This window comes from Columba livia, chromosome 1 (assembly GCF_036013475.1).
Source record: "Columba livia isolate bColLiv1 breed racing homer chromosome 1, bColLiv1.pat.W.v2, whole genome shotgun sequence".
Taxonomy (NCBI): Eukaryota; Metazoa; Chordata; class Aves; order Columbiformes; family Columbidae; genus Columba; species Columba livia.
The window spans coordinates 126,046,659-126,062,248 of record NC_088602.1 but is presented as its reverse complement, the minus strand read 5'-3'; the positions used below and the strand labels follow the sequence as shown (position 1 = coordinate 126,062,248).

Below are 15,590 nucleotides of genomic sequence, written 5' to 3'. Positions count from 1 at the left end.
ACCAGGATCAGGCACAGGCCTGTAATTGCCAGACAAGTCCATAGTGATGCAGTCCATAGCAGTCTGACATATAGGTGGTAAAATGGTCACCACATCAGGGCCTAGAGGAACAGGACCTATGGCAAGTACAGGAATGGTTGTAACAGAGCTGGAGACAGGCATACCTACAACATAACCCCCCAGGCAAGGACTAGGGGCGGTAGTGGCAGCTGTAATGGACTCATGGGTAGAGAGTGTGGATGGAGGCCCTAGGTGAGGTTGGCAGGGCCATTGAGACCCTCATTACTGCACTCACGGTCCTGACACCTTGGCTGTGGTGGGATCTTGGAGCTATTGTCCCCCTGCATTGGTGGGAGACGGCACTCAGGAGAGCAGGGCAACTTCTTGCTCCTGTCTGCCTCTCTCTGAGCTCATGGATTCAGCCAGGCAGGTCACTGGGTCTACCTGCTGAAGAAAGGTCAGGCTCTCGGGATAAACCCCAAAAGCCCATACTACCATCCAAGTTCACAAGGGACCTCAAAAACCTTAGGAGGCAAGATTTTGTCTCAATGATGGGGCTGTTAAACTCACTTCCACACCTTGTGTCCCAGCCTTGCACATGCCTATCTCTCCTGAATGAGAGGTACCTTTGTGAAAAAAGCTGTTCCAAGGGTGAACAGGTGACAAGGGAAAAGTAGCACAGACCCAAACTGCCTGGCGTCCTTTGCTGCTTGAGTGAAACCTCTGCCAGAACCACGTGTAGCCTGTTGCTAAGCAGTAACTCAGAGCCATGGCATCACTGAGATAGGGAGGGAGCTCCTTTCCTGAGACCATCTAGTCTAACCCCCCTGCTCAAGCAGGGTCACCTAGAGCAGATTAAACAGGACTGTGTCCAGTACAGGGTTTCTAATATCTCCAAGGATGGAGACTCCACAACCTCTTTGGCCAGCCTATTGTAGTGTTCACAGTAAAAAAGTGTTTCCTTCTGTTCAGATGGAATTCCCTGAGTTTAAATATGTAGTTGTTGCCTCTTGCCCTGTCAGAAGAGGCTACAGAGAACAGTCTGGCTCAGTCTTCTTCATTTCTTCCCATCAGATTCATAAACATTGATGATATTGCCCCTGAGCCTTCTCTTCTTCAGGCTAAACAGTCTTTATACTCCCCTCGGGTGACACATGTTCCAGTCCCTTAATCATACATGTGGCCCTCATGTATCCTAAGGTTCCCAGCTTCCTCTGCCAAGTGGCACCCAGGGTAGAAATAGATTTGTATTGCTTCCTGTTGTGTCAGAAATATCTTCTTCTGTCTTTCCACTAACAGAGAAGAAGTCTGAGAACCCAGCTGCAAGTCCAGGTAAGAAGCCATCTCCTTGTGTGGCTAGGGCCTCTGTATATATTTGGGAAGAGAAATGTTTGCTGGGGAAGTTGAATGGTTCTGCGTAAAAGTGATATCTCTGCACAGGCTGCTGCAGTCTGAGATGGTAAATCAGCTGAAATATGATTACCCAGCTCTCTACTCCTGTGTAACCTTTCAGAGCTCATACGTCTCCTGGGCTCTTCACTGTGCTGGGGTGTCTTGAGGACTGTACAAGGTGCAGAGAAACCCAGTTTACTCCTAGAGAGACAAGCTGTGTTCATCGCCCAGGCTGAGGGAAAAGACACTCTTTTGCATAGTACATTTGGGGATCTAAGACACAAGAACTGAGGGGCTGTTGTCCCCAACTCCATGAGCACTCTTTTGAAAGGAGACTTTGCTTCAGGAGTGGTTAACTGATGAGAGCAGGGGTAGCACTACATAATGAATGGGGCATTGTCTGGGGAGTCAGGAGATGTAGCTGAACCACCTCTTCCATCAGCCAACAAGTCTCTGTGATTCCCTGTGCCTGGTTTCTCCCTTATGCATTCCCATCCATGGCCTCCAAGTGCTGGATCTGGATAATTGTCAACTTCAGCTTCCTAGGATAGATGAGAGCAAACTCTCATACAAATTTTAGGGAAAGGACCATGTTCTGGGCATGGCCACCACCTCAAAGCAGTTTCAAGGAAGTTCAAAATTAAACATGCAGAAACTGTCCATCCGGTTGTGATTGTAGTCACTGGATTCAGAAGGAGATCCTTAGTGTGTGTAAGCGACACAGATGCACACTGATTCCCCTTCTGGCTCCATTGGCCTCTGGGCAGGTGTGAACAACCCACAGAAGCCAGAAGATCTAGTTTTTCAGTTTTGCCTCGAAATGCATAATTCAGTATTAGCACACAAGATTATATCCACCTGGAGAAACCTGTGACTCTGGAGAGCACTGCAAACAAACCCAACTTGACCCCTTCTTATTTCCAGTCACAGTGGACAAATCAGGGCTTTAAAGAAATGAAATCTCCTGAGATATTAGGCCCTAAAATCCAAGTCCTGGGGAGAGCATGGTGGAAAGGCTTGCTCAGTTGAGTGTTCCCCCTTGCAGAGGATATACGTTTTGGTACTTGAGGGCCCAACACCTGTCCTGCATGGCATCAGGAAGCCTGGAGACACTGTCTGTCCTTCCTCCCTCGGTCTGGGGACTCTTCACACCAGGATGAGTCAGCCCCGGGTTTTTCTTTCACAAGCTTCAGGGATAGGAAGGCAGAAGGGGTTTGGGAGGAGTGTCGTTTTCAGGCCTTGCCACATGGTGTCACCCACAGCCCATCCACAGTTCAGCACATGGCATCTCTGCTTTGATCTGGTCCTGGTGCATCCCAAGGAGAAGGGGGCCTACAAATGGCCATCAGGGCTGCCTGGCTGGGTTTTATTTCCAGTCATCTGTCTGTGGTCTCCTTGCTGACTTCATTTCTCTCATCCTTGCTTTTTCTTCTGCTACGCCTTCTCCCGTGACAGTCGTCTGCTACCAGTCGGACAGAGATGAGCTTCGTCGACGCGTTATCCAGTGGCTGGAAGCTGAGATTATCCCAGATGGCTGGTTCTCCAAGGGCAGCAACTACAGCGAAGTCCTAGACAAGTATTTCAAGGCAAGTAGAGCACCACCTGCCTCAGAGGCCAGAGAACATTTCTGCAAAGCAGCTGCCATGCCCGCACCCAAGAGGCTCCAGTGTGTAATGGGCTTGTCAAGCTGGGGGTCAGGGTGGTCTGGTATGTCCTACAGTGTGGTGTATTACGGGCTGCCTGCAGCAGCTGCTGACAGAGCCGCTGACAGAGCCACTGACATAACTATGTGACAGCCCAGACCTGGAGCATCCCTGAGGAAAAGGAGGAGGGGCAGGCCAAGTGTGTCTGTTGCAGGGAAGAGAAGAAGTGATCTCAGGGGACAAAATACAGCCAGAGGAGAAAAGGTAGGTGAAAGGGCAGGAAATGCAGGTAAAAGGAGCAGGAAGCCGGTGAAGCAGGGACCAGGAAACCTCCTTTGTTCCAGACAGCTGCAAGGCCATGTTGAGGTGGGGATAGGGGACACTTCCGGGCTTTAAGGGGAATATTTGCTTGCAAGGAGTGTGGCTCAGTTGTGTCCGAGAGCTGGCAGTTCCCTAGTACTCTACAGAGAGTGAGGAGCCACCTGAGAGTCTCGGGCCCTGCAGTAATCCCATTCTTCTTCCTGTCTCCCTGTCAGTCTGTCCCTCAGCGCATCCCCACCCCCTTTTGTAACCTGCAGATCACACATTTCTCCCATGCTCCTGCCACATGCACTGCTGCGTCCCTCCCCCTCACACTGGGCTCCTGATAAAGACTTCAGAGCATTCAGGATGGAGCTGGAGGAGCATGTGGGGAAAGGGCGAGAGTGTTTAAATCATAAGCTGTTGACAGCGAGAGATTAATGGTGTCTGACAGGAGCTAGCGCTGCAAGCAAATTTGCCATGGCAATGGCACCCCCTGGTGAGACAGAGGAGCCGGTCCCTGCGCTCCAGAGACCATCTTTGCCTTTGTGGCCATTAATGCTGTTCTTGTCTGTGGAAACCCGCCTTTGGCCCCACTGCCTTGGGTGTGCCCACCAGCACCTAAAAGCTGCACGCAGTGTCCTGTGGAGCTGCTCAGTCCCCCCCTCTGCAAACGTGCTGTCCCCAGCTGCCTTCACAGAGAGTCTCCCCAGGCCGTGGGCTCTGCTGAAATACACGAGCCAGCCACTGGCTTGCTCCGGTGCTGCAGCACAACCTGGTCACCTAGCCAGCCCCACACCAGCTGGAGTGCTGGTGAAATCCTGTGGCTGCAGCTCAGAGGCCGACAGCCTTGTGCTGTCTTTATTGTCCCCGTTTTTCTGGAACAGTGATCCCAGGCACAAGTGGGTGAAAGTTGCCATGACAAAGCCATACCTTTTCTCAGACCAAAGGTTGGTTAGCCTGGAGAAAAGGAGGCTAAAGGGAGACCTTATTGCTCTCTACAACTACCTGAAGGGAGGTTGCAGCAAGGAGGGGGTTGGTCTCTTCTCCCAGGTAACAAGTGATAGGACAAGGTAAAATGGCCTCAAGTTGTGCCAGGAAAGGTTTAGACTGGATAGCAGGAAAAACTTCTTCACTCTTGTCAGGCATTGGAACAGGCTGTCCAGGGAAGCAGTTGAGTCACCATCCCTGGAGGTGTTTAGAAGACATTTAGATTAGGTTCTTGGGGATATGGTTTAGTGGTGGACTTGGCAGTGCTAGGTTAATGGTTGATCTTAAAGGTCTTTTCCAACCAAAACGATCTGAGGGGGGAATTTCCTTCTTTGTCAGGTGGTAATCCACCATATCAACAAAACTTAAAGCTTTGATGTACTTTTAAAGCAGTATTCAGAGCCTGGAGCAACCTGGGACAAGTCCAAGCAAAGCAAACCAAATGGGTTCAAGCACACACAAGTTTGTTTCTCCAATGAGGGTCTGCTGTCATTGGAGGAATTCTGCAGTGCCTAGCCCCAGGGCTCTGCACACCTGCCCTGCAAATGGCCTGACTCCTGCCCTGCAGGTAATAAACACTGGAGACAAATATGACATGAAGCTTTTCCTATTTCTCCTTGATGTGGAGGTTTGTAGATGTGGCATTAAGCTGTTTACCTCCTAGAAGCCTGACTTGTGTGGATCACTGGGATGTGGGTTGTTTGTCAAGTAGGCCATGACCTTGAGGGATGCTACTTCAAAAGGAGTGAGGCCTGTAGTGGGAAGATGCTCTGTTTTGGAGTGTCTCTGGGGGACCACGTAAATGCAGACCATAGCATTGAAAGACAGAAAAAATAGCTTAACTGGGTCTGGATCATGAAGCAAACTGTGGCCACTTTCACAAGAAATAGCGGGATGGGAAGCTTCAAAGTCTAGCAGAAGCTGAGACATGTTAATGGAGCAGTTATACACAGGCTACAGTGCACAGAGTAATTTTCCTAGCCCTACAGGTTTCTCCTGAACCACAACAGATTAACAACAGGCAGTGTCTCCTCCAGCATTCCTGGAAGCACCACACAAGGAGACACAGTGACCTGCCCCAAGTCACACAGCAAAATTGAGCCAGCAGCAGTCTGTGTGCAGAATTCATTTTCCCCTCACTGCAATGCACCTGTCTCTAAGGGGGCCCAGCAGTTCCTGCTGAGTGCCCAGCACTGTGATATGACATCTCCAAACAGGAAGGCAAAATGCAATTACTTCTTTGGGAGTACAGCCAGGATTTGGGGGCTAAAGATCCTACTCTTCAGTGCCAGGAGTCCTGTGAGGACCTTAAGAAGTTAGTGGCAAGGCGCTGTGCTGTTCCATTAAGTTGTTCCTTCCTTGGGATCAGCATAAAATTGCTTCTTGTGATTTTCCCTTTTGTCATTGTCACGGTCCAGGCACAGCTTTGGATTTGCACATATTGGAAAGCTGACACCTCCTCGAATGCAACTGGTCTGCTTTAAGGCAGGAGGTATATGAGAAGGCTAAGAGCTGGCTGGAACAAAGAGAAGAAATGGAGTTAGAGCCATAAATCAAGCCTTAGGAGGTGAATGAGAGGCAGCGTAGCTTATCAGTGAGAACAAGGCTAGGATGATGTCTGCCAGTTCTGATGCTAGTATGGCATATGTTGCTGCTTTTCTCTGAGCCTCTGTTCTTTGTGCAAAACAGAGATGATGCAACCTGTTTCACTAAAGCTTCAGAAATGCTAAGTGCATAGGGAAGAGGGACAAGAAAGGGGTACCCTGAACTGATAAAGCAGACCCTCTCACATCTTCCCATCTGTCCAAACAGAGCTTTGACAATGGTGATTCTCGCTTGGACTCCACTGAATTCCTGAAGTTTGTGGAGCAGAATGAGACTGCTGTCAACATCACCACCTACATGGACCAGGAGACCAACAAGCTGCTCAGGTGGGCAGTGAACAGGAGGGCCAGATGTGGTAGAAAGGGGTGTGAAAAACCTGCTCGTGGAAAATATGTTATGGCTTGCACTAACAAAGCTAACAGTGTATGAAGCATCTTCTCATTTAGTTGGATGTGAATACCACAAAAAGAAGAAGTCCCACTCCTACCCTTCACATTAGGCCTTGCATTCCAACCTTCTTTTGCATTAAATCTAGTAGGTATGCAGCCAGAAGATGAGTTAGGTGACAGAAAATTTGTTGTCTTTCTTGTTTCCTAATAAATTCACTTTCCAGTGGACTTTACTCACCTTTTTGCTTGTTAACTAGATCCAGTGCAGGAACATGGTGGGAAAACACAGCTCATGGGCAGCCCACAGTTAGAGCTGGTGCAAGTGTTGCATGAAAATGTAGTTTGAGAGGTTTTAATTTTTCTCTGTGTGTGGCCCTGCCTGTGAGACAGCAAGGAGGACAGGCCGCTTGTGGTTATGCTGTGCTTGCCTCTCTGTTCTCACAGCAGCCTGTAAATGTCAACAGGGTTCTTTTCCTGCTCTTCCAAATATCTTGTCACTTCCTAGCCCTTCATCAGAAAGGGAGTATTTTTGCGTCTGTTTTTCTTTTGTCTGTATGCTGTGAGGTTTCCTTAGAGAAGCCGCTCCTGCCAGGCATCTCAGAGCCTTCCTGGTTATTACTGGTTTTACTCCTCTATACTCTGAGACCAAGAAAGGAGCGACCTACCTGGTACAGCCCTATGCAAAACATGCCTCTGTGTTTCCTTTCAGGGGACTCTGCGTAGATGCCCTCATTGAGCTGTCGGATGAAAATGCTGACTGGAAACTCAGCTTCAATGAATTTCTCAAGTGCCTCAGCCCATCCTTCAACCCACCAGAGAAAAGTAGGAACTCCTCACTTATACTGGGGAACCAGAAGGGTACTGGAAAGGGAGGAAAGAAAGGAGACCAGCTTTGGGCCAGACATTAGATGCTGTAACTCTGCTCCAAGAGATAATGTTGATATACTTGGATTTCCCATCTGACAGCACCCCTTGTCCCTGCACTATCAAAAATACTGCTTTTTCTGTCCCAGAGCTCCCAGAGCTCTTGTGATGAAAAAACTTCAGATTTTAGAAGCAAGGGCATAGGTCAAATGGATATGGTGTGTTTGGAAGGTCAAGGCATGGTATTTAACAGCACAGAGATAAATCGTCATGAGTTCACGTCTAGATAACTTAGGAAAGTCAGACCAGACCAAAGTCCTGCCTTTCACACAGAGAGCTTCCCTGATGAACATCTCAAAGTTCACCATCCTTCCAAATCCTGCTTAGCGCAGTTCATGTGGAAGCAGCTTGGCATTCTGCTGACCAGGCGTGCCTAGCCATTCAGCTCATTGTCTCCTCAGGGGGTGCTGGTCCAAAGGTGGAAGATTTGCATCCCACTGCAGTGGCACCAAGGAGCAGACAGAGGCTGTGCTTCTTGGGGAATATTAAAGTTCAGTTTTCTGTTGCCTGTTTCAATGGTAAGGCAGGGATGCTGCACCTTTCCCAGAAAACACCTTCAGCAGGTTTTTCACTTAACACTATACATGCCCTTGAATGCTTTGGGGTCCTTGATTTAAACATATAATAGAGCTGTGAGAAGAAATGTCAGCTGAAATGAGATATTGCTTTTTCCTCCCCTTCTCGGGGCTACAGCAAATACACAAAGCATTTCCCGAGCTTTTCCCCACCTACAACAGGAATTGTGAACCAAACTTTCCTTAATCAAAACTTTCACTTTGGAGGTTCTCTTTTGTGTATAACAGATTAGGAAATTCAAACAAATCCAGTATTGAGATTTCATTTGGAATTGAGAATTTGAAACGTGTTCTTTTGAGGAAGCAAAACGAAGTGTTTGACTTTCCCACATTATTTTTTTGGCTAATTTCACTCATCAAATTCAGCATAAATATTTTAGTCGTTGTGAAACTTTTAATAGTTAGAGGAAGGAAGGCCTCTTTGAAAACCTTGTACCTCTTCTCTCTCAAGGCATCTGCAAAGTATGTTGTCTTTAGCCTGCTCACTATCTCACAAGCACTGCCCTTGTTTTGTGCCTCTCTAGAGTGTGCCCTGGAAGATGAGAACTATGAGGATGGAGCAGAGACCCAGGTGGAGTGCAACCGCTGCGTCTGTGCCTGCGGGAACTGGGTGTGCACTGCAATGACATGCGAGGGTCTGTATGCTCTCCAAACTATTATTGTATTCAGTTTTGCACAAAAGCGATTTTTGCTTCCTATCTTTCTGAGGGCAGCAGGGCTCCAGGTTTCTTCTCTCTCCAGCTTTTCCTCAGCTTCTCTATGGGTGGTTTCTGCACCACCCTCCCATGCTCCATGTTGGCCAGACCCAAGCTGGTTCTGTTTTAGAGGTCAGAAAGTGTGTTACTGGGCTGGGGGTAGTGCTGCTGGGATTTGTAGTATGGATTTGTTGTCACGAGAATTGGGCACCAAACCTTCCAGACCAGAGCTACTCTGCATCCAACTGGCTTGGGGAATGCACAGACCAAAGGGGTCACTGTCTGCAGCCATATGTGTCAGTATAAGTCATCTTTCCTGTATGTGTGTCAGTATCCTCACTGTATCTGTATTTACAGTATCTTTAAAACAGGACCTAGGGTCTTGACTTGTTCCAGAGGGGAGATAAGAGACTTTGTCTGGTAATGTCAAAAAGCACTTCAGCTTCTTGCCATAGAAACTGTAGAGGTAGAAGAAAATAATGGCGATGGAGATGAAAGGAGGTGGTGTTCATTGTAAGGCAGGGTTGTTGGTCTGTCTGCTCTTCCTCTGGAAGGCCATTTGTAAACTTTCAGAGTCATGTTACGATTGTGAGAATGTCATGGTGGGCTTGTGAAAAACAGCTTTCCATTTTGTCTTCTCACAGATGGTCTGGGGCCAGTGGCAAGCAGCTTTCCCCTGCCTTGGGAAATGTAGGAGTCCTTTTCAAAGAGCCATGTCCATCCCCGCAAACTGCACTGTCTTTTCAGCCTCCTTCCCTAGAAACCAGGCCTTTGCCTGGGTATTGTTTTCAGTGCTGTGCAGGAGCTGTCAGCAGTACGCTAGTTCAGATCTATAGCCAGTAGCTTGGGCATAGAAGGAGAAAGGGGAACCGCAACAAGTATGTACAGAGTTTCCTTTCATGTTTATCTGGCCTTCTGCAGCAGAGGCTTCAGGATTATCTCAGCTCAGACTTGACTGTGGCAGCAGGAGCTCACCTCAGAAAAGATAACTGTAATACTAGTAGAGCTGACAGAGGATCTGTGGGTAGGTGTCAGAGCTTAAGCAACCGAATGAGAGACTTTTTGCTGCCTCCCCAGAAAACCAATTTTGAAGTTGCTATGCAACACCTGGTCTTGCTGCCTACTTTGTTCCCTACATCCATGGCAAAAGCATGCAAGGGAAAAACAATTCCTTGACTTTCTGCCCATGTCAGAGCAGCAGAGGGGTTAGAGGCTATTGTTAGAGGGATAATGAAACCAAAGAATCGGATCAGATACATCAGCAAGTTGCATCTCCAATGAGTGAAGTTACCTCTTTGTTAGGCATCAGTTATTGTACTTGAATAGCACTGAGCTTCCATTTATTCCCTCCAAGAGGCCAAGATGTTTGAACTGATTATAGATGCTTCTTTTAAATAATATGTAGCCTCTTCCTTGTGGTTTTGGTTTTTATCATCTGGGAGGGAGAGACAGGGTCAGACTGAATACCCAGGTTCTGAAGTCCCAGGCAGCCACAAGGCCCATTCCCTTTCTAAGAAACCAACCAATACCTTCATCCAGCAAAGCCTTCCTAAGCTTGAGGTGTTCTTTGTTCTATGTGGTTTAGCCTCTGAAACTTGCATCCCCTATTTGAGGTAACGCTGAACTCTGTTTTCAGGGAAGAATGAGAAGGTGCCTGCTCAGAGACAGCGACCTGATCAAGACTTGACTGAAGAGGAGCTGGCTAGATATGTTCAGGAACTGCAGAAGCATCAGGTTAGCTATAAGATTGGGAAGATCTGCTTGCACCAAGTCTCTCATTGCTAGAGGGGTTCCCTCTGCTTCTGTCACCTGGAGACTTCTGGTACACAATAAAGGGGGATCCCTCTTGCCTGTGAGGACAAATTCAGGTGTGGGGTTTTGAGGTATAAACCAGTGTTGGCACTGCCTGTGGGTGGACCAAAGGCTTTGGGGTACTGCTAGCTTCTGTGTCAGTGTAGAGCTTCACTTTTGTGCTCTCTTTCTCTAGGAGACGGCCGAGAAGACCAAGAGAATGAGCACCAAGGAGATGTAAGGGGCCTCCACACCGGAGGAGCCCAGGAGGATGGGCCCAACCTGCCGCCCTGCCCTCCAGTGCTGATTGCAGTATGCACAAGTGTCTGCTACAGTTGCCCAGTCACAGATATTTACGTTGTATAGCGATGGGTTATTTGTTTTGTAATACACAGAGAATGGGGCCAGGAAAATGGAGCAGAGCCCACCCATTCAGGGAGCTTCATTGCTGGGGCCTTGGAAGGCTGGGAGGGACTTACAGCAGCCTCTGGGACCCTGTCCCAGAGCAGACAGCTGCTCCCTCCAAGAGATAACAGGGATTTCTTGTTCCCCTGGATCTGGGGAAAGGATGGAGGTCAGTGCTGGATAGAAAAGGGAGTCTTCAATCCATACAACCTGTCTTGGCTGCAGAAATACAGGCCTGGCAGTTTTGTGGCTGAGCACGTGTGCTGCAGGGCATCATTAGCCGAGGACCTTGCCCTTGCCCTTTGGTTCAAGCTCCTCAGAGCCGGTCAGCCTGGTGTGATACCTGGAAGTCATGGTACCATGCTGCTGGCAGGAGTCCAGCACGTTCCTCCTTGCTTTCCACCAAACTGTCCCCAGCAGCTCCTCCAGTACATTGTGGGCTCCAACATAACATTGTTCCTTTTGACCTCATCTCACTTTTACTCTCCCTGCCCCCTCCTTAGAGGTGCTATCATATTTTTTTCTTATCACATTCACATGCTGACTCCCCCTTTTGTTTTGTTTTTGTTGTGGGTTTTTTTATTACGTTATTTCCTATGGTAGTAATTCAGCTTTTGTATGTTTTATAGCTCTACATCTTTCAAGAAAACCCAGCCTGTTGTTTTTTGGTTTTTGACAGTGTGTAATACCCATGCACAGTTTGTATCATGCTGTGCTCAGCCACCGCAAACACTACAAGCAACTTGTGAGCCCTGCGCTACAGGGTATTTCTCAACTGGGGACAGCTATGTCTCTCGTGGGAAGAAGAGACAGGGCTGGATGTAAATAGTTTCACCAGGCAGGGATTGACAATGCAGCTCTAGCTCTTGCTCCCTTAGCTAGCATTGACCATGTGTTCAAAGTCTATGCTCATGCCTCTCTATATTGCCAAGAGGAATGCACCAAGTAGTCTAGAGACAGAGGAACCAGGCAATTCCATTAGCAGGGTATTTGAAAATGCTTAACTACGTTGAAGTCTGGGCCATGAGCCATCATCTTGGGCTTTCCGTCTCCCGCTGGGGTGAGGCAGCAGCATTCTTTGATTCCAGGTCTGAGTTTGAAGTCAGGGCTGGAAGCCTCAGTACTGATGCATTTCACAGTGTCTCTGATCAGACTGTCTTTGACCACCCTCAGATCCCTTCATGGATAGTTTTTGGCTGACCCATTTCTCAGAGCATTGGTCGTAGATATAAATGAAATGCTGTTTTGTTGACAATCATCTCTGTAGCCTTGAGCTCAGCTGATTTTCTCCTGCAGTTGTGGAACGTACTTCATACGTTCACACACCTGAACATCCTGTTCCACATTCCCTTCATGCCTCTGCTGTGCATCCCAAGCAGGTGCACGTACCCTGGGCCGAGATGACTGCTTGTGACTTCCATCTTCCTGTTTGCAAGCAACTTCAGCAGTTGTTGCCAAGTGTCTTGTAGTCCCTAGTGCTTACTCAAGTGAAACTCCAGTTTCATCTGCAAAAGCCTGTTCTGCCTGAGTGAAGATCAGCAGGACTTCTGTCCCAACCTTCCCCTTTTTGCACAGTGCCTTCCTCGGAGAGGAAGAATGAGCTGGCACCTCGCAAGTGTAGGAAAAGAAGAAAGCTTGGTCCCTCCTGTGGTCTTGCCCATGAGTCAGATTTGTTAAAGGCTGTCTGGTCTTTGAGCTGTTTTCCTGGTGTGAACACAGAGGACTCCCACTGAATTTGGCACAGTACCACATTTCCAGTGAGAATCATTGTCTACCCCACCATGCTCGGAGATTTTGGCATAATAGAACGAAGGAAGCTGGTTCTTTTCCCATGAGGGCCTGGATTTGAGAAGCTGTCATCTGTGAAGGTGAGGGGAGTGAGTCCACAGGAGCTGAGAGTAGTTGTGGACAAGGCTACATTGGGATGGAGTCATGTTCTGGTGGCACTGGAGGAAGAGGTTGTTGGAATAGGAGCACCCGTTAGACATAACCTCACTCCTCCCCAACAGTATGAGCAAAACAGCTTCATGTGCTGGATCTTGAGTCATCACAGGAACATTGTTAATGTCTTGCTTTATTCTGACCCTGCTCTGAAAGGTAGTTTGTGCCTTCCAGATCACTTGTTTCCAGCTTGGATCATTAAAGTGCCTTAGAGAAAACACAACAGCTTGCCTTAAAGGCTTTCCCTGGATGGAGATAACATCTTGTCCGGTCAGGAAAACCTCAAACTGGGAGAAGCCAAGTATGTGCAGGAAGGGGGAGGCTGATCCATGGCTGAAGGGCTTCTGTAGGCTGCATTAAGTGATACGTTCTCTAGTCCCTGTCTCCTGTGCATGTGCGGTCTGCAAGGCTGGCTGCTGGGGACAGTGAGAGAGGTGGGTGCTGGCGGCTGAGGTTTATAGAGCTTATGCTGAGGGAAGGGCTGCTGTTGGGCAGGGCAAGCTGAGCACTGAGAAGCCATACAATATCTAGGATGGCCTGGGGCAGCGGGGCAGGAGTGCAGCAAACGTGCCTCTGCTGCTTGTGGAGCCTTTTCTACCTTGTACCATCAAAGGGAAAATGCAGCTGTGGAGGGTGATGCCAGTTCTAAGGGCTCCAGTACCTGAAGGGGACTGAAACATCTCACCTCCCCACTCCAAGGGGAGGGAGAGCCGTTCGGTGAGCGATTGCAGGCTGTACCCCACAGCAGGCAGGCTGGTTGCTGACTTCTGCAGGGTGACTTGGCTGCCAGGGAAGGAAGTGCTGGATTCTAGCCATTGCCCTCTGGGACACTTGCTGTACCGACTGCAGGGAAGGGAAGGCATTTTTTTTTCTTGCAAAAAGCCAAAATGAAGCAAAGAAGTCCCACTCCTCCCTCTATATTCCCTCCTCTACGTGTGTGAAATTTATCAGTATTCTGTAGGTTTCCTTAGCGCACTTATTTTACTTGATTTTGTAATTTTTTTGAAGCAGGGGGGTTTGGATATTACTGCCAAATAAATGAAACAAAATTTTAAACATAATACATTGTGGTTTATTTCTCACAAGCCACGTTCCTTGCTTTCCACATAAAAAAATCAGCTGTCATTTTGCACATTTATACACAGATCTTAAATGTGCTTGAGAAATGTGAAACACAACTGTCTCTATTGCTGGGGAAACTGACGTACATCGGTACAATTACCTGGGGAGCCAGCGGCAGAGATGCAGCCGGCAGCCACGACTCCTGCAACCCAGCCACACACTGTGAGTGATGAGATCACTCCAGAATACTTTCAGTGTTACCTGTCTGCTCCCCTGTATGCGATCACAAGAAGAACATGTATTAGGGTCATGCTGCCAATAGAAAGGCAAACCACTGGAGAATGGGAAGAACAGAGACGGATACAGGCAGTGGAGTACAGGGCAATCACTCTGTCCTGTGTGGCATTATGGGAGCCTCAGCCAAGTACCTCTGGTTTGGGCAGTACCTTTCAGGAAACAGATGGATCAGGTGGAAAGAACCCAGAGGCGGGTAAAAATAGTAACTAGAGGCCTTGAAAATGTGACTTACAGGGACAGATCAGAAGCCTTAGGCACAGTTAAGGATGTTTATCTTCAGAGGGACACTGCTACCAAGATGAACGTACCCTGCTCACTGTGGCAGACGGGACACCAGCTTCAGTTGCAGACCTAGATGAGACATCAGGGAACACTTTTGAATGCCAAGGTTAGCACAGAAGTGGAAGACACTTCCTTAATATTTCACAGGCTTCCTTCCTGTATAGATTTTAAGAACAGACTAGAGTAACAGCTATCAGGAACAGACCAGGTGTAGCTGATCTGACCTTAATGTGGGAAAAGATGCTGGTAACCCTCCTGAGGTCACTTCTGTTTCTGGTATGTCCTTATGAAGACAGGGCTGAATGGCTCTTGTCACCTTTTGGAGAAGATGAGACTGAGGGGAGACCTCATTGCAGTTTACATCTTCTTCACGAGGGGAAGAGAAGGAGCAGGTGCTGATCTCTTCTGTTTAGTGACCAATGACAGAAGTCAAGGGAATGGCAGGAAGATGTGCCAGGGGAGGTTTAGGCTAGACATTAGGAAAAGGTTCTTCCCCCAGAGGGTGGTGGAGCACTGGAACAGGCTTCCCAGGGAGGTGTCACAGCCCCAAGCCTGGCAGTGTTCAAGAGACTGGACAACACCCTCAGACACGTGGTGTGAACTGTGGGGTTGTCCTGTGCAGGGACAGGAGTTGGACTCGATCCTTGTGGGTCCCTTCCAACTCAGGACATTCTATGATTCTACTTTTGGTGAAGTGAACAATTAAATAACCTTTAATGGTGTTGTATAACAGGAGGATAATGTCTGACCGTTCATCTCCCCCATACCTGTAATGGACTTGGCAGCTTCTACTCCTGTGAGCTCTTCTGTGCAAATGACAGTCCAACAGAAGAGAAGGCTGAGTTGCCTCATTTTCCTTTGTATGCTCCAGAGCTGTTAATAAAAAAAAAAAATTAAAAAAATAAATTAAAAAAAAAAAAAAAAACAAAAAAACAAAACAACAAAAAACACAACACATTGCATCTTACATGTAACTTTTCACACCAAGTGGCCTCTTTAGCATCTACCAGCTGCTGTGTAAGCAGCTTTAACTCTGGCATTCCCTGCCCATTCACCGCTCAACTGTCAAGTGGGTCTGCTTTATTACTTTAATTTCTACTGCTAGAATTTCCCAGGATTTTAGGAAGGAATGAAAGGAAGTGTCAGTTACAAATTTAACTAGATGGCACTGTAAATACTTTGCCTTGTGCTTCATGGTTACTTACAGAAGCAAAATTATTTTGGGGTGGGAGAGAGGATGAGCAGGAAGGTTATTACCTCTAGCAGAGACCTGGTAAAAACTCTGACCTGTCTGTTCAT

At 47.9% G+C, this 15,590-nt stretch overlaps 1 protein-coding gene across 1 annotated transcript in view; it reads left to right on the top strand.

The window, feature by feature from the left end:
• Nucleotides 1–13,711, top strand: part of FSTL1 (follistatin like 1) — a 56,457-nt gene extending 42,746 nt beyond the window's left edge. The window contains exons 5-11 of the mRNA XM_065077335.1: nt 1,300–1,332; nt 2,848–2,978; nt 6,138–6,256; nt 7,029–7,141; nt 8,343–8,453; nt 10,150–10,247; nt 10,501–13,711. Coding sequence (XP_064933407.1) covers nt 1,300–1,332; nt 2,848–2,978; nt 6,138–6,256; nt 7,029–7,141; nt 8,343–8,453; nt 10,150–10,247; nt 10,501–10,545 — 650 coding nt within the window. The 3' untranslated portion in view covers nt 10,546–13,711. The remainder of the gene's footprint in view (nt 1–1,299; nt 1,333–2,847; nt 2,979–6,137; nt 6,257–7,028; nt 7,142–8,342; nt 8,454–10,149; nt 10,248–10,500) is intronic.
• Nucleotides 13,712–15,590: the final 1,879 nt, after the last annotated feature.